At 38.1% G+C, this 25,212-nt stretch overlaps 3 protein-coding genes and 1 long non-coding RNA gene across 6 annotated transcripts; 3 read left to right on the forward strand and 1 right to left on the reverse strand.

Annotated features, from left to right (window-relative positions):
- Positions 1–1,428: 1,428 nt before the first annotated feature.
- LOC114540176 lies at positions 1,429–4,295 on the reverse strand. Of its 2 annotated transcripts, none has more exons than XM_028560451.1 (3): positions 4,248–4,295; positions 3,233–3,673; positions 1,429–2,810 (listed from the first exon to the last, which is right to left on the reverse strand). In XM_028560451.1, the coding sequence occupies exons 2-3, from the start codon at positions 3,663–3,665 to the stop codon at positions 1,459–1,461; spliced, it is 1,785 nt and encodes a 594-aa protein (XP_028416252.1). In that variant the 5' UTR covers positions 3,666–3,673; positions 4,248–4,295; the 3' UTR covers positions 1,429–1,458. The 2 variants fall into 2 exon arrangements, with proteins under 2 accessions (XP_028416252.1, XP_028416253.1); XM_028560452.1 differs by having other exon boundaries at positions 4,232–4,249.
- Positions 4,296–4,405: 110 nt separating this feature from the next.
- On the forward strand, positions 4,406–9,844 carry LOC114540180 (beta-1-syntrophin-like). Its single transcript, XM_028560454.1, has 5 exons — positions 4,406–5,207; positions 6,317–6,545; positions 8,459–8,655; positions 9,356–9,555; positions 9,644–9,844. Exons 1-5 carry the CDS (start codon positions 4,460–4,462, stop codon positions 9,734–9,736), a joined length of 1,467 nt encoding a protein of 488 aa, XP_028416255.1. The 5' UTR covers positions 4,406–4,459; the 3' UTR covers positions 9,737–9,844.
- A 1,425-nt stretch (positions 9,845–11,269) lies between these two features.
- On the forward strand, positions 11,270–12,377 carry LOC114540172. The gene is made up of 3 exons (XR_003689006.1): positions 11,270–11,330; positions 11,945–11,994; positions 12,326–12,377. It is a non-coding gene; the product is annotated as an uncharacterized LOC114540172 (long non-coding RNA).
- An 821-nt stretch (positions 12,378–13,198) lies between these two features.
- LOC114540173 (GATOR complex protein WDR59-like) lies at positions 13,199–25,054 on the forward strand. 2 transcript variants are annotated; one of them, XM_028560443.1, is made up of 20 exons: positions 13,199–13,239; positions 13,397–13,431; positions 13,878–13,966; positions 14,216–14,332; positions 14,872–14,952; positions 15,279–15,432; positions 15,544–15,623; positions 16,473–16,682; positions 17,808–17,972; positions 18,208–18,303; positions 19,222–19,396; positions 20,157–20,220; positions 20,731–20,797; positions 21,533–21,633; positions 21,997–22,191; positions 22,919–23,051; positions 23,262–23,419; positions 23,500–23,645; positions 23,742–23,852; positions 24,235–25,054. In XM_028560443.1, exons 3-20 carry the CDS (start codon positions 13,919–13,921, stop codon positions 24,375–24,377), a joined length of 2,244 nt encoding a protein of 747 aa, XP_028416244.1. In that variant the 5' UTR covers positions 13,199–13,239; positions 13,397–13,431; positions 13,878–13,918; the 3' UTR covers positions 24,378–25,054. The 2 variants fall into 2 exon arrangements, with proteins under 2 accessions (XP_028416244.1, XP_028416243.1); XM_028560442.1 differs by lacking the exon at positions 13,199–13,239 and having other exon boundaries at positions 13,391–13,431; positions 13,881–13,966; positions 22,919–23,054.
- Positions 25,055–25,212: the final 158 nt, after the last annotated feature.

Raw genomic sequence — 25,212 nt, forward strand, 5'->3', positions numbered from 1 at the left:
AATTTTTGAGACAATCAATGTGCCAAATACATTACTAGGACAAAAGATGAGACGCCATTTTTTTAGTCAAATTGGTATTTGTATCTCTTACCAATGGATTTAATAAATCAGTTCGGATTGATTTAAAAGGACAATCAATGTTTGAAGTTCTGACTAAGCTTTTATTCATTTGTATAAATCAGAATTCTTATAGATAGATAGTCTCTTTTAGTGCATGAGAAAGAGCAAACCCATACAGGGTGGTAACCTGGTGAGTTGTGATTTTTGTGAGGCGTTTTACAACCAACCTACTGTTAATATTCTTGAATGTTTGCATGCTGATAATCGATAAGTAATTTAGCTTGTAGGTACCCCCGTAAGTATTTAATACTGCAAAGCTTTCGGTCCGTTAACCCGGGGCTTCATGAGTGCAATTACCTGAATACACATTCACATTTCACACCTCTTACTTAAACACTTAAATATCACGTTAGTCGTGATTTTAGCTTGCGCCATTTGTTAACTATCGCCCAAGAGGGTAAGCCGCTCAATAGTACGTGGCGTGCTCTAAAAATCATATCTCTCATGTCCTCCATGACAACGACCAACGTGTTTCTTAAGCCCGTTTTCCAATAGCCGAATTTATTCGCACGACGCAAAGCGATATCTGAAATCCGGTGATGTGACTGGTTTGCGAAAAAATTCGTCGCGAAAAAGTAGATACGCTTTCTTCTTTTATTTGTTCGCGTTACTGACCTATACTATGTACTGACTCTTCCACAGTCCCTCACCTGTGCGCGCTATTTGGCACCTCGCTTCCCATAATTCCCGTGCGGCCACAGCTTTCTTACAAACAATAGGGAGCTTTAGCAGTGACTACGATTACGACTACGAGTACGAGATTCGTCACTCTCGTGCCTTGTTTGCCAACGCCATCAGAAAAACTCGTAGTCGTTGAGCTTTTGAGTACCAGTTTTTTGATAAAGTTCGTACTCGAAAGCTCAGCGACTACGAGTTTCGGCTGATGGCGTAAGCAAACAACGCGCGAGAATGACGAATCTCGTACTCGTAGTCATTGCTAAAGCTCTCTAATGATCTTTCCAGTCAGTCCATCTCATCAAGCTCTAAATAACCACTCAAAGCTATTTTGTGTGACAAATTTTTTTAGAACAAATTACAGAGAGTAAAACTCGCTATATATTTGTGTATTTTCGCAAAAAATACACAAATATTGACTTGTGAACTTGTGAACGTTTCGTTCGATTTGGTGTCAAGACTGTGAACATGGCATAAATGTTTTTAACAGATCGCGTTATTTTTAGTTACCCAAGATTTTTGTAAAATTACTTTATACGAACTAGTCCCAGGCCTTTTGAAAGATGGAAAGAGGAACAAGTTAAAAACTTCGTTGTTGTAAACGATCAGCTGGTCAGACATCCAAACAAAATTTTAAGAATAAGGAAAACATTTTGTTTCATTTTAGTGCTGCTGGTTGGTTAAACCAGGAATGTAAATTTTGTTCAAAATCTGTCTGGAAATCTTTTTCCCAGTTTCATTGAATAAATCAGCCAAAATATTGGTCGGCGCTTTGGTTGGTGGAACGGTAGCTTTTCCATAAGACAGGATTTCAGGATTCAAATCTTTCATTGTCTTTTGGTATTTGCGTTTTCCAACATCTTCCCAAGAGGTACGGGATTGATTTTGAAGCTGTTTGCGATAGTCAGGATCAGAGATAAACGACCGTCTCTTATCTCTCTTGTCTTCTTCATTCACCTCCTCTATAACGGCCGTGTAATAGTTTGGATGGATGAAGAACAAATATTTAGTCGGCGTAGATGAAGCCGTGTCGCCATTGTCGGTTGCCTTGTAATGCCAACACTTAGCGCCAGTACTGAGGACAAGAATATCAACACTGAACGCATTACATGCAGCCATTAGTGCAAAATGATAAAATTCTTTTGGGGTCTTCTTTTCTGATCGTATCAATCCAACGCACTCCTCAAAGCCGGGACAATTCAGATCGAGGTCAACGAGGTCCTTGTAAACGTGCATCTTAGTTGTCAATTCGTGGACGATTGCATCGAAAACGTTTTCCGTTTCAATGCCATTTACCTTTGCTATAGCATTAAACAGACAATCATCCGACACATTACCTTCCAAAATTTTCAGTCCTAGCTCAGTGGCTATCACCTCTCCTTGGTGAAACATGGACGAAAAACTTGCTTTTTTATTGATCTCCTGTATAAGTTCTACGTGTGACGTATGTTTATCGGATTTCTGGTAGAGCTTTAGACTGGAGTAGATGGTATCTCCCAGTATTTTACCATCTTTGCTAGTACAGCTGGTCAAATCCAGGCAAAAACAGAAATCCAAAAACCCCTTTTTATCGACGAACGACGTCCATTTTTGGAAAGCGCTCTTGTAATGCGAGTACGTGGATAATCGAAATGTTATCACCCACTTTAGCGCGAAGATATTGCAAACACAAATGCAAAAAGCAAGTATAATGTTGCAGATCATCAATCCATAAAGAAAGGGTGCTGCAGGAAGTGAGCATGTTAAATACTCGTATATGAGAGGGATGTGATTGGATAGATCACAGGGGAATGATGCATGCCATTGTCGACCATAGAGCCACAAAACTAACACAACAGTCACAACAGCATTCGAAACACAGAGAAAGATTGCCTTCACAGTGTACATAAACACTAAATGGTTGTTTTCTTGGACTATTTCCAGGAGGCGGTCAACCAGATTTCTGACTTTTTGTTTGGTTTCCTTGTTTTGTCTCAGATGAAGACCAGTCAATTTGCTGCTCAAACCAGCATTACCTAAACAATAAAAAGACATTGAACTATCCATTTTAACAAAAAAGGAAGTAAAGAAATCTTAATCTTATGGAGCCTAATGTGGTCTTTACTCTGGAATCAGCCAAAAAAAAAATTAACTACACTAGTTAGAGGGTAGTTGTCCTGGAACCGGTTGTATAAAACTGTTTAACTACATTTTGCATAGTTAAATCCTAGTTAACTCAGAAATACACATCTCTCATTGGCCAATTCTGTCCTTAACTAGAGTTAAAAGTTAATTAGTCTTATACAACTGGCCCCACGTAGTTGAATCTACAGGTTTTTCAGGTTTTACAAGTAGTGACATGTAAAAATTTAAACTTGAGATTTAATATAATTAGGCTAAATTAAACAAGTATTTTGGTGTCATAAGCCTGATTTTATAAAACATTACAGTACAGTACCTCTTGAAATTCGTTTTTCAGTGTTGTATTCAACAGGTTTTATAGCACTGAATTCAGCAAACACATCCGATAGTTGTTGGAATAAGAAAAATGTTGCAGGCAATTTAAACCATAGCAAATGGATGACAAAGAATATGCTCCACTCCAAGAACATCCAATATGGGAAATATATCAGATAGTCTCCTTCAAATATTCTTGAGCATCGGGAGCTGGCATAATTCATCACTGTATAATCCAAATTAGTATTATTTCCCTCTGGAAAACACCAGATGTTATAGGTACCAGAAATGGTAATGCCTGCCAATGCAAACAGAACTGCCATCAACAGGCCATTCAGGCTGTAAAATGTAAGAACCTCCCACCATGGCTTGAATCGAGCGACGGCTTTGTCACCAAGTGATTCAAGTTGTGCAGCATCTGATAATGACAGCATTTTTTACTCTATAAAAAATAATAAACTCATCGTTAAATATAATAAGCTCACATATGTAAAACGTTGGGTGGCCAACCAACCCCAATTACCCCATGCAGTAACAACAATTATCTCACAAAGATAAATCATAGACAAAGTGAACTCCTAAAGTCTTGCAAATATTTCTCAGTATTGGTGAATGCAGAAGTGTCTATGCAAGGAAATTTCTCCCCTTTTCCTGCCTTTGAAAGCGAAAAAACAACATCGATGTTTTCGTTCCACCCTGGCTGACAGCCGGAAACTGGTTCACTTTCAGCTTGAAATACAAAGCTTAGTGTCTGTACACAGTACACTGTAAAAATTAAGATTTGAAAATAATTTGCCAATTAGGAACTTTCCGACCATGCCCTGACGGTTCCGAGAAGGTGTTTCCTATAATTTGATACATATTCCATGAAAACATATGCGAAAGCTTAATGTTGGGGCACAGACACAGATCACAGATTAATATTAGGTCCCCTGGGGAATGAATGAATTCACCCGTCATTTTTCTTTAAACAACCAAACTATATGGCATGATTACTCACGCTCAAAGTAGATTACCTGCTCTTCTTAATACGAAGACTTGCTTTCAAACAGGTTCACAGAAAACAATTTGCAAAAACAACTATCCCAAAAATCAACATAAGTAGTACCGGAACAAAGTACATGTTGGGTATAAAGTTCCCCCCTCGCCGCCGCCCAGAGGAGGTTGGGGACGAGGTTGTTGAAGGCGAACGTGAAGTGAATAAAGTATAGTAAATAGAATGTAAGTTATGGCTGCCTCGTCGCGATCGGGATTGCTTGATTACTACACAAAAGATGGCTGGAGACGTGTGTTTGTCACCTTGGACGAAGAGACTCTCACTCTCAACGCAGAAGACTCTTCAAAATCATCAAATTCAAGTAGTTTATCGTCAAAAGATGGCGACACGGTAGGCTTACCCGACGAGAAGATCCCTCCCGAATCAATTTTAAATCAAGTTCGCAAAGTTCGTGTGATCAAACAAGAAGTGGGCGGCCTAGGTATATCAATAAAAGGTGGCAAAGAGAACAAAATGCCCATTCTCATTTCAAAAATCTTCAAGGGACTAGCAGCAGATCAGACAGATGCCCTGTACGTTGGGGATGCTATTTTGGCTGTCAATCAAGAAGACTTGCGGAATGCAACGCACGATGAAGCCGTACGCGCGCTCAAGCAGGCCGGTCGCGAAGTTGACTTGACTGTGAAATATCTCAAAGAAGTTACACCGTATTTTCGTGGCTCTAAAAGTAGCGAGTCTAGCACGAGCAATGCTGTGAGCTCGCCGCCTCAAAATTGGCCCGAAATAAAATCCATAAATTTGAAACTTTCCTATGTGTCGAGGTACATTCCTGCGAAGGTTCAAGGTGCAGAAGGACGAAGTTTTGAAATTTTTAGTTCAGATGGCAGATCTGCATGCATATTGAGATGTAACGACGCAGCATCTGCCCAGCAATGGTACAGTGTTATTCATACTAATGTTTCACGCCTCATAGAACCTGGTAAGTTCGCGAGCAGTTTATTTATAAAAATTAAAGCCATGTTTTTACACACTCACAGCCTGTGATTTTCTCCCGCGGAATTCGGATTTCACTTTATGTTATGTTAATGAAGAATGCTAGGCAGTCGGTATGCAATGCACGAGCCCATCTGTTTTTTAAAAACATACATGTTTGGACGAAAACCTCAATTTTAACCTCATAAATTTTTCAGAATTTGTATAGTCTTTTCATTCCGAACGTATGTCTGTGATTTATATGTTTCGTAGTAACCGATTAACTCAATCTGATTAGGACTATATTCACGAAAGACTTGAGGAATTTGAAGCAGTGCTTGAATTCTTTTAGTTCCTTGTTTAAACAAATAACAGTCAAATATTAATCCTATTTGTCTGTTGTAAACAAATGAACCTAAGAACTCAAGCATAGGCATAAATTCATCTGTTCCTGTGTAAACATGGTCTCACTGGCAATATATACTTTTCCATGACTTGTTAGACCAAGTATTAAAAACACTTCAGTGAGTGTAACTAAGTGTATTGCCAGCTGTTTAATAGAAAGTAATGTTTCATTTATATACTCTATGATGTCACATATTTATCTGTAAATCCCACCTATTGTAGGCTGAAGATAGTTAATGGAAATATATATGTGTGGTCAAATGATAGATAATGGGAATACATACGTGTAGTCAAATTAGGTGGTGATATACACAGAGGCGTGGGCCTGGAAAGTATAGGATGCACCATTGTGAAAGTTGAATCCCCTCTGTGAAATAGATAGGTATGCATAAGGAAAAGGGTCATAGACTAACCAATCATTCTTTGCTGTGGGTAAACTCTAGATAAAGGAATACTGTTGATAGATAGACAGTCACCTAACTCTGAGTACAGAACAAGTACCTAAAATTTGACTGTTATCAGACCAAAAGTATAAATTATGAAGCAAATTGTATTAAGCTATCACAAGTTAAATTGTGAACGAATATAAATTCGCTGCTCCGCACCATGAAAGATGCTTATATACAACTATACAAGTAACCAAAATACTTGTTTCTTAATCTGGGCATAAATTTTAACTGGCACTAACTTGTGTTTCTCTTGTATTTACAGCGATAGATGAAGCTAATGTCATACTAAGTGGGTCACCAGGCAATAGGGAAATACACACTATGGGCTGGCTTAGTGAGCAAGTTTATGTTGGCGGCGACAGCCCTAAACCGGAATGGAAGCCAGTTTTTTTGGCATTAACAGATAAAGATATGTTACTATATGATGCTGTTGCATTCACATTAGAGGAATGGGCATCACCTTTTATGAGTCATCCATTGTTAGCAACCAGGTAAAGATTGCTTTGCTTTAGTCTTAATAATTTGTTTTGCTGAAATATGCCCTACTTTTGTCATCTATCTAGTTAGGTATTTAATCTGTGTGGTATTTTACCCTTTGAAGCAATAACACATAATTTACTAAAAAGACATGAGATTTGTCACTGCTTATTTTTCAATTTATGTATGAAAATATATGAAAAGTTTGCAAACCCTTTTATAACTCAGTCAGACTTAAGCAACCACACCTTGAAATTATTTGCTTACAGTCAGTTTAGTCTGCACAAGTTATAAACTGAATGTCAATGCTGAGTTGCTATAGTCCTCCTGCGGTCAGCTTTGAAGGCCCATGGATATTTTATCATTCAAGTAATTTGTTTGTAGTAGCTTTTATACCTGTGAAAAGTTGAAATCACATACTGTAAATTTTAATCATTGCAAAACTAGTAGAGGCAGTATTCTGTATTTCTGTATTGTTTCATGTGTTCGTGCGATGAGCCCTAAGGTATTTAAAAGTAATTAAACTGAACGTTCCCTGAAACTTTTCCACGCCCTTACGCACGCACGTACGAAAGCAATCAATCAACCTTGCAAGGTTGGGCGGAAAGCGGCCTTGTTTGTTTGTGGATACGCCTGGAAACACACATTGTGAACATGTATGAAGACTAATTGGCTGATAACACTAAGCGGTGAAGTGATACATTTTAATGCTAGTGTAAGTTTTTTGGTTTTAAGGAGAGATATGCATGCATGGTTAGAAGATGGCAACCTGCTAACCATGCATGTATACATATGTTTCCTCTTGCTTTCAAAACCTTCCAAGCGTTGTTCATTCGCTTCAAACTCACTTCACCAGGTACCAAGTCCACTGCCACTACTGAGACAGTAGCGATTTAGGATTACAAACAACGAACATGGACCGTTAAAACCTCAAATAAAACCGAATTCGTGTAATATTAAATGTTTAGATGTATGCTCTCTTGACGAATTGACGCGACCGAGATTAGTTGCTAAACGAATTGACCGAGATAAGTTGCAAAAGAGATTATTTGGAAAACACAATATCAACAACATATAAAACCATTCAGAATATCAAAATTTAAGAAGACTTGTATGAATAATTGCCTGTATTACGCTAAACGATTACCGTCGTAGTCAGTAGTCTGCGGTCAAGATCTAAATTGCATGTTTTGAGGGGGACGGAAGAGCCTTTGAAGTAACCAACAAAGAGCACGTGAGATAACATCGCCGGGCGATATTTCGGATGCCTTGCAAGGTATAATTTTGTAATTTTGCATGGCAAACAGCAATTTGCATTATCAGTTTGTAGGAACAACACGTATGATATTTATTTCTGTAAAGCTTCGCTCCGTTAACCCTAGTCACTTACTGTATAGTGATTTTATCAGATCTATAGTCAATTGAATAGCGCGTATCGATGAACGCCCCGAAATTTTACTCTGCATAAATAAATATAGCTACAAGCCACGTGATGTACCCACAAACTAATACTGTAATTTAAAAATGTGATCGTTTTTCCTGTGTGTGGTGTAAGATATGTAACGTTTCGTTAAGTAAAGATTTGTGGCTAGAAAAGACCTTTTCGCATTAATCCAGTCCTGAACAAAAAAGGAATGAGTTTTGTAGTTCTTCCGTTGGTAATATTGTATATTCTTCCTTATATCCGCAATAGCTTTTTAGTATCGTTATGCGCATTCGTCTTTTTGATAGATGATGTTTTTCCAGCTTTATCTATATATATATAGTGACGAATTGTCAACAAACTATCTTTTCCAGACAAAGTGTCCATATTATTGTGAATAGCAGCCGTTTCTTTTTATTACATGAGGCAAGGCTTTTAGCTACTATACGAAATGCCAAAAAAGTTGTTACGTTACGGTCATCGAATATGAAATTATTTTTTTAGATTAGTGAACTCAACTGGAACCTCATCAGAACGCTTGAATTCACCAGATTTGACGTTTGGAACAAGAACAGGCTCACGGAAAGGTGTGGAAGCTCATCTATTTCGAGCGGAAACACCGCGTGAACTGGCTCATTGGTGTCGTAGTATTATTGAAGGAGCCCACAGCGCGGCTGCTTTAATCAAAGAAATAAATTGTGGTGAGTTGTTAACGTCATTAAGTCGTCTTTTTAAGATACTGTAAGTCGCTCTTTGTTACTATAGTATTTACTTATGATGAGTTAAGTTATTTGTTTACACTAACTGTGGTTTGAAGTGTTTTTTCTTTTGATGCTTGAGTGTGTGGGTAAGTTATGATTGTACGGATGGGAAAGGCGTCTTTACAATCCGCTGATCATCATAAGTATTTGCTCGTTTGCATCTATTAAAGCACAAGGAATAAACCTTTTTCAATAGTAGAACAAACTTGTCTTTTTCATTACTACATTAGGTTAAACCAATTTGTTTTTGTAATTAAAACCAACTTGATTGCATAGTTAAAACCAACTCGTTTTTATGGGTAAAACCCACTCGTTTTCATTGGTAAAACCAACTCGTTTTCCTAATTAAAACCAACTTGATTGCATAGTTAAAACCAACTCGTTTTTATGGGTAAAATCCATTCGTTGTCATGGTTAAAACCGACTCGTTTTCATGATTGAAACTAACTCGTTTTCATGGGTAAAACCAACTTGTTTTCATGGGTAAAACCAACTTGTTTTCATGGGTAAAAGCAACTTGTTTTTTTTTTGTAAAACCAACTCGTTTTCATAGTTAAAACCGACCCGTCCGTCACTATTTCTTCCTTACAATAAACACCCGCATGTTGAATGGAATAACTGTTTTTTCAATATCTTGTAGCGGTGACGTGGCACAATCAGGAAACTCGTCTTACAATTCATTATGAGAATGGTTTCACCCTAACTGACGCGAGGTCAGGAATAGATTCTTCAGGAAAGTCCCAGATTTTATGGTCCTTCCCGTTTGATCGTTTAAAGATGTCTGCCGATGACGGACAACGCTTGCTCTGGCTTGATTTTGGTGGAGATGAAGGAGAACAGGTATGTCAAATTTCGTCGAAAACGGAATGAAATTTTTATGTGTAAATCATTGTGATGTATAAACAAAGTTGTGATGTTTTTCTTCCAGGAACTAGATCTTCGTGGATGTCCAAAGCCAGTTGTTTTCGTCTTACATACATTTCTCTCCGCCAAAACCGCTCGTCTGGGACTATTCGCATGACAGTACGCACGCCATTTTCACTGAATGGTCGTTTTCACTGTCCTAACAAATATTGACGATAAAAGTATTATATAATATGGTTATTTTATTACACGAATTCTTATACTATTGATGTAAAATGTGGGATCGTTGCTACTCTTTTGCTAAACTGGGAATTTCAAATTATCCAAACCTAACAGTTCATATTTCGTCATTTAAGTCGTAATCGAGATGGGCCAGCAGAATCTAGGCTGCACATGCCTAATTCGGGTTATGATTCTGCTGGCGCGTCCTACGCTGTATCGAAGGTAATATTAATCTTTATTATTTCGTTCAGACGGTACGGTCATAAGCCGGTTTCCCATATAGCGATATTTTTCGTGCAAAGCGACTTTATTGTATTTGAGCGACTAAGAGCTCTGAAACAAAAGTAAAATGTTGCTTCGCGCGAAAAATATTGCTCGTGGAAAACCGGCCATATATATTTGTCCAATAATTGAGCTCCTTGGCGGTCATTTTAGATCCAATTCTGAAAAAAATATTTTAGGGCAAATAACTTTTATGACGTCCCGTTATTATACTTTTAACCGGCAAAACGTGGGGCCAGACGAACTTTTCGATTTTGCTACTACTGCCTCGAGTGAAATATTTTTTTAACATAAACCAAGTAAGAGCATCTATATGATGTGAACGATTCAAAATCTCTCCCTTGGTGGCAAGCATAGTTGCGCATGTGAAATTCAGCTTGCCTAATACTTTGTTCGGCGCTCCTGTATACATCTTTTGCTAACATTTCTACCTTCAAGTGATTTCTCGTTGGAAAGCATACAGAAAGTAACTACGTACCCAGGGATGCACAGAAAGTTGCAAACTGTACGAGGTCGATTACGCGTTCTTCAATGCTTCTTCCCTTTGTTTCTATATTCAATCGTCCTCAAATGCGAAATGAAAATTGAGATCACGGTGTTTTTAATGACGATAAAAACCAAAATCAACATGAACTGAAAGTTGTCACTTCTAATAAAGATCTCCGTCCAGATGTCATCCCTGCATCGTTTCAAAAGTTACATTTTAAAATAAAATTTCTACTGCTACAGAAAATCCCGAGACTGGGAATAAAATACCACACTTGCCGTTGAAAAGGTCACTGGCCGTACTTTTTGAGTACCTTTTTTTTTTCATATGGTCAAGTGAGTCAACTTCATGTAAGCTACTGTCAAATCAGGATGACAATATGGCCACAATCTGAAAGACTGAAAGTAATTAAAAGTTCCGTCCTGACGAGTGACGATGGCCCAAGTCCCAACAAGGCGAAATTTCACACAAGAATTTTAGCAAGTCGGATAAAGACCAGTGGTGAAGACTAACCAAGGTGGGTAACGTAAGGATTGACGAATAGAAGCTTGGTGAAAGCCACTAGGCAGAGTAGGTTCCTAGGTTATACCATTTATAAATACGCTAATTACTGCTCCTCCTAATTTTTTTAATTCTACATAAACGTTAATATGGTATCTAAATTTTTAAACCCACATGCATTGTATTTAGATAAAAAATTGTTTTGGTTGTCACAAGAATGGCTCGGGAAATAGAAAGCTATTCCTTTACAGAATGGCCGGTGAGAGCAACTGAGCAAGCAGTATTGGAGGATTATCCTACATGTATTTCTAAAGCTAATAGCTTGAATGATATTGTATTTTTTCAAAAAAGAGTATGTGGGGTTGCCGGATTAATCTTTCTAGGCCTGGTCACAGCTCACAAAAATATGAATAATTTGTAGGTGGATCTCCCCTTCATGATCAGAGTATGATTAAAGCTCAGAGGAAGGGACCACCCTCTCTCCTCCAGAGGCTTTGAATGCAAATGCACTAGATGATAACATATAAACATGACCGCCGCTGAAATTAGAAACGGGGGCGGAAGAGGGGAGAGGATATCTTTCAATTTTTTTAGGCTAGGGTCAATTGCCCCTGTTGCCCCTTTGGTAATCCGGCATTGATTTCAAACAAATAACTGCAAAAGAACTGGTAATCTGATTAGGTTAAAGCTGTGCAGAATTAACAGCACCAAATAGTTTTTCCTCGCATAGGATTGTGTTATTCATTAAGTTGCTTGACTTGATAGTCTAAATTTTCTGTCTACTACTATTAAAAAGCATTTACATGAGTGTGAACTAAATAAAAATGTGTCTTCATGAATATACCTGAACTTAACCTTCTCATTTCCTTGCAGGTGCAAGTTTTTGCAATTGATTATACAGGACAGCTTGTAGCTTTACCTGGGTAAGTCATTATAATGCTCATTAAGAAAAACTTCAAATGTTTAGCAAGCACACACCAACAATTTTTGTCGGTCGATTCATGTTTAGATTAATAGGACATGTCCGTTCATCTAGAATCCAGATGGCCACATTTTGATGACATGCATTATTTAATTAAGAATGCACTGACTAACATGTGTGAACTAAGCAAGTGTGCCGGGTGCATTTGTGATTTAGCACAAAATTGTTGGGAACTAAGAACCCTAGAGCTGATTTGGTTTGATTATGATATGTCCTTCTTCCTGAGTATTTGTTTTTTGTCTAATTTACGTATTGTTACCAAATCTTTTTAGGCGTGGTGGACTAGCTCTATATGACTTGACACAAGGTCATTCATGTATTGGTGGTAAGATAACAAGGCAAAGTAAATGGGACTGCTTTGCCATTGAGTGGAATCCCCATCAAAGTCATCAGACTCACCTTGCCTCAACGGTGAGTAATATTTTGTCCACCCAGTGATTTATTCTCTGAGTGCCCACCCAAGTGATGTATTTCCTAGTGTGCAGCCCACTGACGTATTCAAGTGTAGGGCTGGTATCCTAGTTTTGTTTGTATTTACGTTTTGTTTATAAAAAGGTCTGTTGCTAAATAATAAAATAATCAGTTCAATTGGATACTGGTCTGGCCCTTTCTCTCATGGAAATCTTTAAACCTCATAGTTTATCTGTTGTACTTTGAAGCATAAATTGTCAAACATTACTTTCTTATTGCGGTCTTTACGGTCTTTATTAGTGCAACAAAAGGATTGAACTTTGGACCTGGGGAGATGGTAGGGGGAAAAAGTATCAAGAACTTCTTGCCCATACAAGAACTGTCGGGTAAATTCGAGTTCTGAAATATGTTTACCTAGGGTTATTTCAATTATCACTTTGGTTGTAGTGAATAATGTTTGCTGCAATCACTGGGCTACCTGTGGTATGATTAAATATCTCACATATAAACTGTGAAAATAGCCCCTGGCTAAGTGGCACCTGTTTAAGGCGTGCAATGTAAATGTATAGCATTTGCATACCGATCTATTCTAAAAAGAGAGAGAGAGGCCTGTTGCGAGTTACGTTACCTAAAACGAGGCTAGTCAGTCTACCTGCCAAAATTTCAAAATGACATGTATATTTCTAAATTTCAGTTGCCTGAACTGGTCGAGATTTAATCCACGTCTCCTGGCGTCATGTTCTTCCGATAGTTATATTTATCTCTGGGATTTACGGTAGGCCTTGTATCTTTTCCCTTATCAACCTTCCCTCGTTTTGATGCAGGCGGGGGTAGTTTGCAGGTTTGAACCAATTTGCAAGTTTCTCGCACCTATTACCAGCGCCATCCAGTAACACCTATCTGGACTGCTAAATTCATTTACTTCATTTCAGAGATTGCAAGAAACCAAAGCCTCTTTCAACTGTTTGTAAGTAATGCTTGTCGAATTTCAATCGATTTGTAATCTATTGAATATTGTGATAAAGCTGCAGCTTCATATACGTGAGTCTTATAGACTATCATTTAGAAATGGAAGGGACTAGTTTCAGTTCCGAAATATCAAATACTCGAACCGTCTTGCCCTAGTAGCTCAGTTGGAAAAGCATTGGACTAGCAAACCAAAGGTCACGGGTTTGATTCCCACCGTGGTCAAGCTAATTTTTCAGCTTACCCGGTTGGTGACTCGGTGGCTCAGAGCAGCTTCATCATCACAATATTCATTTCATATACCGGAGTCTTATGCACTTTTGTAATCTATCGTTAGTGGGAAGTGTCTGTTGATCTGATTCCGCTTATATAAAGTTCGGGATTTTCACTGATATCTAGAGTAAGAATTCAAAAAGTTGTTTACAATACGAGCTTTCCGTTTGCTAGCAGGAGCAAGCCATCTTAAGTGGAATTCACAGAACAATCATATGCTTGCCACAACCCATGATGGCGATGTTCGTATTTGGGATTTGAGGGTGCGTATTCCATACTTTGTGGTGATATATTTCTTGTATGTTTCTGTTGTATTTCTTTGAAATAGTTCCAGTGTTTTAATTATTTGTGATATACTGGTATAATAAAATAATAGTTCATAATGACGTCAAACACGTCACATGAAATTTGATTGGCTCTGCAAAACTAACGAGCCAACATGTGACGTCAGGCTTTCCGCGTGTGACGTCATTATGAGAATGGTCATTGAACCTTTTACTCTTATATTTCAGAAAGGAAATGCGCCCGTTAGATATATTTCGGCTCATCTTTCGAAGATCAACGGCCTGGATTGGTCGCCTGTTGATGGCAACAAGTTAATAACATGCAGTCTTGATAAAACTGTTAAGGTAGCGTACAGCTGTTTTGGTACAAAACTACAATGTTGTTGAATGTATTGTTGCAAACAAGCTGTCAAGAAAATGTGTTTTCACAGCTTGCTCCACGTTTGTTGTAGCTGATTAAACTTGTTGCATGATTGTTAGACATTAGGAAGCTTAAGCAGCGACTACAAGTTCAAGATTCGTCATCTCCGCGCCGATAACATTGTTGCTACAAACTTGGCAACACAAGATTATAGCAATGTTGTTTGATGGATGCACCTTGTAACGAATCTGACGATTCAACAAGTTTGTTATGTTTGTTCCAACAAGTTGACCCATGCATGCTTATCCACAGTTTCAGGAATTAGCTACTTTCGGCGAAACTGAGCTCTGCGAATGACTGGGAAGAATTCTCAGTGGTCCAGTACCAGAAAAAAAAACAAAATTTCCGAGAAAAATATTGCTGAAAGGCAAACATGTGTGTAATCAACAACTATGATTGGCGTCATTCAATTGACTCTAAGCGAATGCTACAATGTTATTGATGAGACATCTTTGTTGTTTAGTTATGGGATATTTTTGAAGACACGCGTAATGCTAAAGCGATTTGTGACCATCGGGCTCCCGTTTGGCGAGCAAAATACACGGTGGGTGTAGAATATATTATAGTTATTTTCTGTTAGTTTAGAACGGGATAATAAAGTATATTGTATATAACATGTGTTCCGATTAGTCGAAACCCGTGTTTGGATCAGACCATCACAAACGCGGAAATTAAATTTGCTTTTTCAAATCAAACTTGGAACACTATCTTGTTGTTGTTATTTTATAAAGCAATTATTTAATGGTTTCCCGTGTTTGGATGGCCTGATCCAAACTTTTGGGAATGTTGCTTGAGTGTCTTGCGCGCTTTTCGCAACTCTTGGAACATTCCCGCGTGTTTGGATAAATTTAATAAATTTCAAATTATTAGCCGCCTGGCAATGCTATTCTGACGGTGCCACTGTCAACAGCTTCACAAAGAACAGTAAGTGTACCATCTCTATGGAATACCAACTTGAAAAACCCGTTCCAGACGTTTCACGGAAATTCGTCTATTCTAGAATTTCATTGGAGGTTTACCGAAGGTAAGAAGTTTGAAATTCCGCACAAATGTTATGAATGAATACTACCACGGATGCAAGTTGTGCTAGGGGGCAAATAATGTGTTGTCACAAAGAATTTTGTTTTTCTAAAAGGTGAAGATGGGTTCCAATTATTAACGTGGTCTAAAGATCAAGTGTTGAAGTTATGGAATCTTGATCCACGTCGTTGTCTGGTTAATAACGTAATTTTATTACTGTGTACTCCAAGCCGATTAAGACCATGTGCACACGGTGACGTTTTCTCGTGCGTTTTCATTTTCGTTTTCATGCCAAAACGGTTTCAAACACCCTCAATTTACAATGAGGCTTAATTCAATAAAATTGAAGCTAATGAACATATCAGTTAAGCATATATTCTTTTTGGATCGTGTGGACATGGCGTCTAAACAATAAAATAGACAGAAACAATTTGAGAACCCTCGAAAACGACGCTCCTGTGCACATAGCCTAAATTTACATGTTCTCCAGCAAGGCTAATTTTTTTACCTCGAAAGGAGGTAGAATTTTGGCAGTAAGCTTCTTATATCAAAAGGAAGTTTATCACTTACACTCACACTACGCAATTTCCTAGAACGTTTAAGGGGATAACCCCCCCTCCCTCCTATATTTACGTGCATTAAAAATTCAGGCATTCTGATTAGCTTACCTGATAAATGAAAACATATTTGCCGTTTACTTTGAAACGAAATTCCTCTTTGTCGTGAGGGATTCTTAGGATGTGAAGGTCTTCACACAATCCAACTTCGTCGGATCCAATTCACTTGTGATGGATGTTTTATAGTCTGTTGACGTAATTGCTATGTATGTGCGCAGCAAATCAACTTCAACCAACGCAGTTTTTTGAATAACTGACTTCATTCCATACCTCAGAAGGGAATTTGATCCAACAAGATTGGATCGTGTGAACAGACAGTAAGGCCGGTTAAGAAGAATTGTTTGTTCTAATCACGAGAAAGAGAACTGTGCAGAAATGAAAAATTCTCTCCTCAAGTTTATGTCCTACTTTTGCTTATGTATTCTAGCCGACTGCACCTCAAGAGACGCGCGAGGAACATCCTTTATTATCCCCCGAAGTACCGGAATTTAGGCCTAATTTATCAAGTGATGATGTTGGAATTGAAAGCAGTACAAGCAGTGACAGCCTCAACGTTCTTGCTCGCGGGAAACCTAATAACTTGGAAGGAGAGATCACGCAAGCTTGCAACACGATACACGATATTGTTTTGGAAGAGGTAAGTTGAAAAGTTTATAGTTTATGCCAGAGGTTGGTTGTATCAAACTCCGAATCACTTTAACCTTCATTTTTAAGTCGAAAGTTTCGAAGTTTCCATCACTCGAAAAACTATATCTCATATATATCATCACAATGTCCCTAAAACATAACAACGCTAATAGATCCTGTCGGCAGGCATATATAACCCGGGTATATTTTTCTGTTCATTATTCAATTAACATGAGTTCCAAATATATGTGATACGTAGACAATATTTACTTCGGGACATTTATAGACCTTAAACTTGGGGTTTTCGCCCAAAAATTACCCTGAAGAATAAATACCGAACCTCGACCTCCGTTACTTCCTATTGACCTGAAGATTCCGCCATTTGTGCTGCCAAAATTAGACAACGGACTGGGTACGAGTGGGTATTCAAAAATCGAATTCCCCGCTCAAGCGTAGTATAGCATGACCCGTCCGGGGCTCAGTATTTGCTGAAAAATACCATGGACATGTGGTATAAAACGAATTCTGTGATTGGACAAGTTTGTAATGAGGTATAATATTTATGGAAACACCGTCATATACACGGTGTATAAAAAACGTACCCGTTATTAAAATCAAGCTTTTGTTGGAATTTGAATGCCTTATTATTTTACCAAACTCACGGGTGCTTGAAGTGTAAAGCCAGGCGCTCAATTTGAATGCCTTAACCTAATGATACTATGCTATTTACCAGGGACCGGTTGTATCAAAGCCGGATAGTGCTATCCACCGCATAGTGATTTTTTCAACCATTCTAAAAATGCTTGAAAAGCGATAAAATTTCAGCGTGGAAGCAACAATTAAATTAAAAAGGACCTTCGATTTAGGAATTCTAAGATTTATCAAAGTTGTAGCAAATAACGGGCGATTTTGAAGCGATTGAAAAAACCACTATCCGGTGGATAGCGCTATCTGGCTTTCATACAACCGGCCCCAGTGCATTAATCATGCATTCCAAATCCAACAAAAACTTCATTTCAATAGCGGGTACTTTTTTATACACCCTGTAGGTATTACACACCCTTACACGTGGTATGCTACCCACGTACGGATGCATAGCAGTAATTTATCTATAGTTTCATATTCCCACTCGTAGGTTGATATCACGAACAGAAGCTGCACGATTTCCGTGAAAAGTGGCAGCAACAATCTCAAAATGAATATCACATTTCCCGAGCTGTACCCTGAGAACGCGATCCCGTCCTTTGAGATCACTGATGACACTCCAGTCGATTCGGCAACCAAGGTCAAAATAAGAGAGGTATATTTATTAACTTTTTCCTTTTTCTATTATTTCACTTCATCAAATGTCATTCAGCACGATTCACATGAAGACGTTCGTCAAGAAGAAGTGGAAGTTACACAGTAGCTAACTCTTCGTGGTAGTAACTGCCCGCCATTTTGTTTATTTGGCAAAATCATGTACCCCTCTCAACCAATCAGCATCCAGTTATAATCGTCTCTCGTCTCACTAATATACATATTATCATGTTTAGATCTTGCGGGAAAACGCACAGTCTTGTCTTATCAACAACGAACGTTGTTTAGAACGATGCTTGAACAGTTTGATCACATTTATGGAGGGCATAAAGGTTAGATTTCATGCATTTACAAAATAATTAAATAAACTCAATATATTTTTTGCATGAAATGCTTTTTACTGTTTTACTGTTTAGTTTAAAAGTATAGAATTATATAAAAGCATGTAATTCGAAGCGATATCTGAATAGACCTTCTGCATAATAACTTATCAAGCCGTGACACCTGCAGGGAATTCTTGTTTTGGTAGTCACGGCGAAAAATTAAAACTTTAAAATTTCCCGCCGCGACTACTATACTAGGACCAGAATTCCCTGCAGGTGTCACACCTTGTTACGTCATTATGCATAAGGTCTATCGCAGTGATGTGATTGGTTGGCGGAAAAAATCGCCGCTATAAAGTAGAAACGCTCCCTACTATTTATCTGACCCCGCGAATAAATTTGCCTAGTGGAAAACAGGCTTAATGCAGTTCCTTGGTAACTGATCTCCTACAATACATCATTTAAAACGCGACAAATTTTTCGGCAATTTTACCAACATAGCTAATGTAACGAAAAATTTCTCACGTTCTAATATCACGCAAATTTCGGCTGGCTATGGTAATCAGTGGCGTAACTAGAACGATAATTTGGGGGGGGGGGGTGAATATTCATATATCCAGTTCTGCCCTACGGATTTCTTTTGTAAGTGCAATAGTTGACAATAGAAATCCGTCGGGCAGAATTACTGAATATATGAATATTTACCCGCCCCCCAATTATCGTTTAAGGAACGCCCCTGATGGTAATCCCCCTCCTCCCTACGATATTTGATGTTAAAAGGTTTCAGAAGTAGTCCGGATGTAATGCCTTTATTTCTCTACTCGATTCGTTATTGTTGACTGCACACACATAGAAATATTCCATCACATCAGCCACCTTGACATGATCACGACACTGAAACCAGGCAATTTAATCTGTTTTATATAGGTCCACGATAACAGCGTCTCGTCCTCTCAACTTCACCAGTATCCGTCATCATATACTAGTATGGACGATCTTAACGCGTATCCTCCGTCATATTCTGGTATGGATGTACCTTTTAATAGCGAGGATCCCCGTGTCCCTTTTCCACAAATGTCTGGAGCAACGTTTAGTGCTAATGGTATGTCGCCCGTAAACAACCGGCAAAAATGAAGTGTTTGAGAAAAATATAAATATTCCTCAAGCATTTAACGTTCAAAAAGCTTCCAAGTTCTTAGCCAAGTTTAAAATTATTGAAATTAACAATCTATTTTGTCATCGGGCTTCTGAGACCCCGTTTACATTACACCAAATTCGCATGGTCACGACGGCTGGATAGCGCTATCTCCCGGATAGCTATCAACGGTGCAAAAATGCTGTCGAAAAGCGAAAAACTACAGCTTTAGAGACAACAATTGTTAAAAATGCTATGCTTTAATCAAAGTTATACCATATTCAATGGGCAATTTAAGAGATATTGAAAAAAACACCTAAATCCAATGGATAGCGTTATCGACGTTTCGTAGCATATTCAATTTTGATGTCGTGACCATGTCGTAATTTTGATGTCGTGACCGGGTTTTTTATAAACACGACCTGATTGGTCCCTGTTCTTGGGTTTCATGTGACGTCATAATTCAAGTGGGGTCAACTCCAAAACGAGACACAGTAATCAGAGTGAGTTAATCGTTCACTGTATGTGTTGTCTTTCCGCTCGATGGCATATATTGCAATTTCGTATCATTTGCTCACTCCTGTACTGTACAGCATAAGCGTCCAGACATTTGAGGTCTGACCCCCTCTTAAATCACTATGAAAACGCTTGGTGAAACCCACCAATAGACAATTGCGGCCAATTACGATTTATATATTTATCTGGTGAACCATTTTCTTTATTCAAGGTTTACTCGTTTGTTTCAATCGGTCCTCAACATCCTTAAAAAGGAAAGGCGAGCAAACACCAAGGTAGGAATTGAAATATTAATATCCGTGTTCTAAAGGCTCACTCACGCTCAGAGAACTGAATCGCGTCGTAAATTCCAACACGGTAGTGCCACTTATAAAAGCTTGATTTTCAGTGTTTTACCTCGAATATAAGAAAGTAGCTACTTTCAAATTGATCAGTAATAAACAAATTCCATGAGAGTGACGATTTTCAGTACAGACTACAAGTTTTAATGCTGGTTTTCATATGACATACAATTCGTCGTTGATACGCAAAATCCGACATAAAAACCGTATGATCGATGACATTTATTTCCAAACTGATTTTAAAGCTTCTGGTAACTCTCGTTTATCCGAAAAGGTTTTTTGATGGTCGTCAAGATGCCCTTTATTATAATGGGGAAAGTATATTTAAGGTTGTTGACAAGCACGAGGGTAGACGTGTTTTGTCGTGACGTTACTTAATGATAGCCTTTATGCGCGGTTCCAATAAGTATCCTTATAGACATTCATTTTTCTTCTTTCATCAAGGTCTTTGTCGGCTTTTTTTGCACACAACCCTAGAAATTTGTCATTTTTTAATGCAGAAGCATTAAAGGTAAATATAGCTTTATTCCAGTTGAATGCATGACGGAAATCTAATATTTAACTAGAGGTTACAGTCTCCGCGCGGAAAAGTCTAATTAAACATGTTTAACTGGAATAACTGGAATCAAGCGCGTTGATTGTATAGATTAATTCATAAGGCCCGTTTACACTTGCGATTTTTGCTGCGATGTGAACGAGTAATAAGTTACGAATGCTCTGATGTGTACTAGCTCCTATTTGAACATCCGTAACTAATTCATTCGTTCACATTTATCAACAGAAGAAAATCGCAGCAAAAATTGCAAGTGTAAACGTGCCTATAGACAAACAACCAGCAGGCTTGTCTAAATTTTAAGATGTCGAAATAAGTCTCTAATCTCTCTATATGCATGAAACCAACCAACCACATTGTATTGTCTGGATGACTACCCACTACTGGCCACTAGTGAACTCTAACTAGAACGTGAAACGATAACTCGGCCGCCATCTTTGCATAAGGTCAAATTAAGGGCCATCATTAAAGGTCCTAAGCTGAAAATGTCGTCTATTTTAGGCAGTTGTTATGTGAAATTAACTAACAAGAGAGTGCTTGAGTTTTGGAATTTATAAACACTATAGTAGAAGAAGTCTAGGTTGCACTCGCCGCTATTTTAATTGTAGTTCAGATTCAGTGTTTTTCAGCTAGTTTAAAGATCGTGTTTTTATTCAAAACGACGGTGTAATTGATTAAGGTTTCTATTGCTAGACGGGTATAATGTCAAACAAAGATTCTCGTAAAGCTCTCGTTATTCTACGTGACGTGTCGTCGCTGATGACATTTGATCGTTCGCTTGGTCAAAGTTATACGTAAGTTCACAAAGTTCATAATGACTGATGTTCGTAAATCGTAATGTTTTTGTATTATTTAGTTTCCTTGTTTTTGCCTTAAGATCTTTACACTGTTTTTTGCCTGTTCTCCTTCGTCAGTTGTCTGTTTTATTTGTGGGTATAAAAAATCATTTGTGGGTAAAAAATATTTTACCGTCATCATGCATAAAAATGCTTGTGGGTCCCAACAGGGTGCTCGGGCATTCAAACTCTACCATTACATTGTTATGGTGATTTCAATAGTTTTTGGGGGACATCCTGAACAACAGGACCAGTCTGGCCGTTTTTACCATATAAAGGCGCCCTTTGTTGTTTATTCAGTTTCGTATTTTCGCTTTTCAGTATCCTCAGAGGTGCCGATCCTAAAGAAATATGCGAGCGAAACAGAAAAGCCGCTGTCGCGAGTGGCCGTGCCGATCTAGTTCAGACATGGTCAATTCTAGGCTTGATAATGGATCCTAAACTGAAACCATCGCCATCTGAATCAGAAACTCCATGGGCAAGTCATCCTTTTGGAAGGAAACTTCTTGATTCACTGTAAGATGAGTCCCTGCATGGCTGGGCCCGGTTGTATCAAGCCCGTTATTCTTAAACGGTGGATAAGTCAAAATTAAATAACACTCTTACATCTCTCTTGAATAAGTCGACTTGAATTTTATGCACTGAATATGTAGTTGTAAACAGTATTTTTGTATTAAGGTTAAAAACATTTTGCATGTTTGCTTCTTGAATGAAACGATAGACTTGTTTTCTATTTTGAACTTAACCACCGTTTAAGCTAAACGGGCTTGATATAACCAGCCCCTGATCTACAACGTGTTTAAAAAGAAACGAAATCGCCACTGTAACATGCCCTATAATGGATTATATATTGAGTTTAACGATTTGGTATTTGGTCGTATAAAAGATGACTTTTTTACCTTTCTAACAATATCCGGCTTTAAAAGTAACCTAATAATCGTGTGTTAAAAATTTCTGGTCGAAAGCCAAGTTCTTTCACGACTTGGAATTTAATTATTCCTTCTTCTTATTTTACATAACTTTTTCGTAAGAGGTTGCCTGATTTTTCAAGTCTGCTCTGTACATGCTCACTGTGAATACCACCTGATATAAGATTTCGAAATTAAGAATGATTTCCAAACAGATGCCCAACACCATATGCATAAAAACTTTTTTATTGCTATTTCCTCAAACTTTTAGTAGGAATATTATTTCTACGAGATTTTACAGGCTGTTAAAATTTATCTGATATTTTCAACTATAGTTTGGATTACTATAACGGAATGCACGATATTCAGATGTTGGCAATGATCTCTTGTTTGCTTGAATATCAAAGTCTACCGGAAAGATTTATTGCTGATGTATCTACCACAAGTCCTGATGATAATCTTCAAAACGTAGTAAGTATTATAACCACCGTAAATGTCGTTAATTTTTTTTAAATTTATTTATTTGTAGTCGCGGTTGTTTATACGTACACGTACGATTCACGTACAATTATCAATCTCATCGTATAAAACATTAATCAAAATGGTTTGGGGAAATTAGTAAAATTGTGTAAAATAACTTTTTGTAAAAGAAATTTTTCTTCTTTTTCAAAAATGCAGCGAAACGCAAAGAATTTTGGATTGCTTGAAGAGGAGTCGCCAAGTTTTGAGGAGGCTTTACCGAGCAGTCATTCGCCTTTCTACAGTCTTTCTCCTGATTTTACGATCATCAACTTTCCCGTCGAAGAAAAGCGAAAGCGTCACGAAAATAATTGCAGGTACTCATGCAGGTAGCCACTGTTTGTTGGTGTCTGTTTTTGTTTGTTTTCAAACCACCGTCTATTAATTATTTTTCAAGATTTATTCAAAAAGAAAAAAGACAATTATTCGACCATTATAAGTTATGCTACGCAGATCTTCTGTACAAGTGGGAATTAAGTAACAAAAGAAGCGAAGTTCTAAAGTTCGTCTCAAATCCTCCAAGACACGTGATTTGTGAAAAAGGTAACGTAAAATTAAACATTTAGGTTTTGAAGTGGTACACTTCTTGAATACACCCTGCATATCACAATGTTCATAAGTTTTCCTTTTTCTTGATAGAGTTACAATTGAGGTGTCCGTCTGGTCATGGTAAATATTCCGGGTCGCGGTGTAAGACCTGTAAAACACAAGCCAGCATTCGTTGTGTCATTTGTCGTATCGCTGTGAAAGGTACATAGGATTAGTCTTGCATACAATGTTTATGATTCCCGCCAAAACAAATAACGTCATGCTAATCATGTTAGCAATCAAGGGCTGCTTTGCCTGAGCTAAATGCAATCAGCAAATGTTCGTTGCAAACATTGAAGTTTCACATGAGACATATAGCAATGTTTTTAAATGTTTAAATGAGTTTAGACATTATCGGATGCCCTGAAAACGATAGACCAGACTTGCAAATTGAAAATTTGCTATTGAAAATTTGCCAAACCTTTTCTAATATTTCTGGAGTATTTCACCCCCCCCCCCCGTGCCTCTCTCGCACGACACGCCTATGGACGCCTATGGCTAGGCTTGTTCGAACGAGTTTCAAATATAAAATTCTACGTTTTAGGTGCATTTAACTTTTGTTTATCGTGTGGTCACGGTGGGCATACACTGCATATTATGAAATGGTTTGAAACAAAGGACGTGTGTGCAACAGGCTGTGGTTGTCATTGTCTGACTGAAAGCCAATTATCTGATAGTCTGCCTTAATGAAGAAAAATAATTGAAATAAGATCAATAAGGAAGAGCTTCACGCAATCATAAAACAGCATAAAATTGATTCTTCAAGCCCGTTACACTATACCGGATTCGCCTTAATTGTGATGACATCGAAATTAGTCATCTCAAAGCAAGTTTTATCCCCAAAATTATGATAGCATGATTTCTTTTACATGATCTACCAAATGAAAACGTTCTGGGGACAGAGATACCATAAAACAACCTAAACTGATCTCTTGACCATGTGAATCCGGTGTTGTGCATGTAAATAGGGTCTGTAACTGCATTTTCAAACAAGGCCGTCAATCCATGAGGGAAATTGGGGGACAACTTGAAATGAAAGGGATTTTTTACGGAAATGGCCTTTTTATAGTCGTTTAACTCGTTTTGACCACTTTTTGCTTACTGTATATTACCCTGAGGTGACACAGGACGTGACATCCCCCCCGTCCCCCAGTATTGACGGCCACCTTTTGGGCATATTCACACAGTACGATGAATTCATATGGATGAACTACATGATGTTTATTCTGACGATGATATCCTCGCTGTGGGGCGGGGGGCATAAATAAGTATAAATGTCGATAAAGGCCGAAAGGAGTAATTTGGAAATCAGTTGTCTGATTTTAAATTGCTATTACAGTGTCGTGAACTAAAGCAATCTTTACTTTTTATCAAAGCTTTTTTTAAACAGGGGATTTACTGGATGGGGGGCACCGCAAAATACTTTACTAGAAGGGCCAACATGGGGGTTTGGGGGGGGGGCTGCTAGTCTATATGTTAAAAGGTCCTGGTTTAAAATCTGTGCGCGCTTTATTCGAACATG

The sequence above is a fragment of the Dendronephthya gigantea genome, unplaced genomic scaffold (genome assembly GCF_004324835.1).
Source record: "Dendronephthya gigantea isolate DGI-Jeju-01 unplaced genomic scaffold, DenGig_1.0 000223F, whole genome shotgun sequence".
NCBI classification, from domain to species: Eukaryota; Metazoa; Cnidaria; class Anthozoa; order Malacalcyonacea; family Nephtheidae; genus Dendronephthya; species Dendronephthya gigantea.

Excerpts from the sequence above, each read along its gene's own strand:
- LOC114540173 (XM_028560442.1), top strand. The coding sequence starts at position 13,919 with ATGCTTGCCACAACCCATGATGGCGATGTTCGTATTTGGGATTTGAGG. Across the intron at positions 14,333-14,871 it reads GTCTTGATAAAACTGTTAAG|TTATGGGATATTTTTGAAGA; the intron begins GTAGCGTACAGC and ends TTTGTTGTTTAG. Across the intron at positions 22,192-22,918 it reads AGGAAACTTCTTGATTCACT|TTTGGATTACTATAACGGAA; the intron begins GTAAGATGAGTC and ends TTTCAACTATAG.
- LOC114540180 (XM_028560454.1), top strand. The coding sequence starts at position 4,460 with ATGGCTGCCTCGTCGCGATCGGGATTGCTTGATTACTACACAAAAGAT. Across the intron at positions 6,546-8,458 it reads CATCCATTGTTAGCAACCAG|ATTAGTGAACTCAACTGGAA; the intron begins GTAAAGATTGCT and ends TTATTTTTTTAG. Across the intron at positions 8,656-9,355 it reads AATCAAAGAAATAAATTGTG|CGGTGACGTGGCACAATCAG; the intron begins GTGAGTTGTTAA and ends AATATCTTGTAG.
- LOC114540176 (XM_028560451.1), bottom strand. The coding sequence starts at position 3,665 with ATGCTGTCATTATCAGATGCTGCACAACTTGAATCACTTGGTGACAAA. Across the intron at positions 2,811-3,232 it reads TGAAAAACGAATTTCAAGAG|GTAATGCTGGTTTGAGCAGC; the intron begins GTACTGTACTGT and ends TTTATTGTTTAG.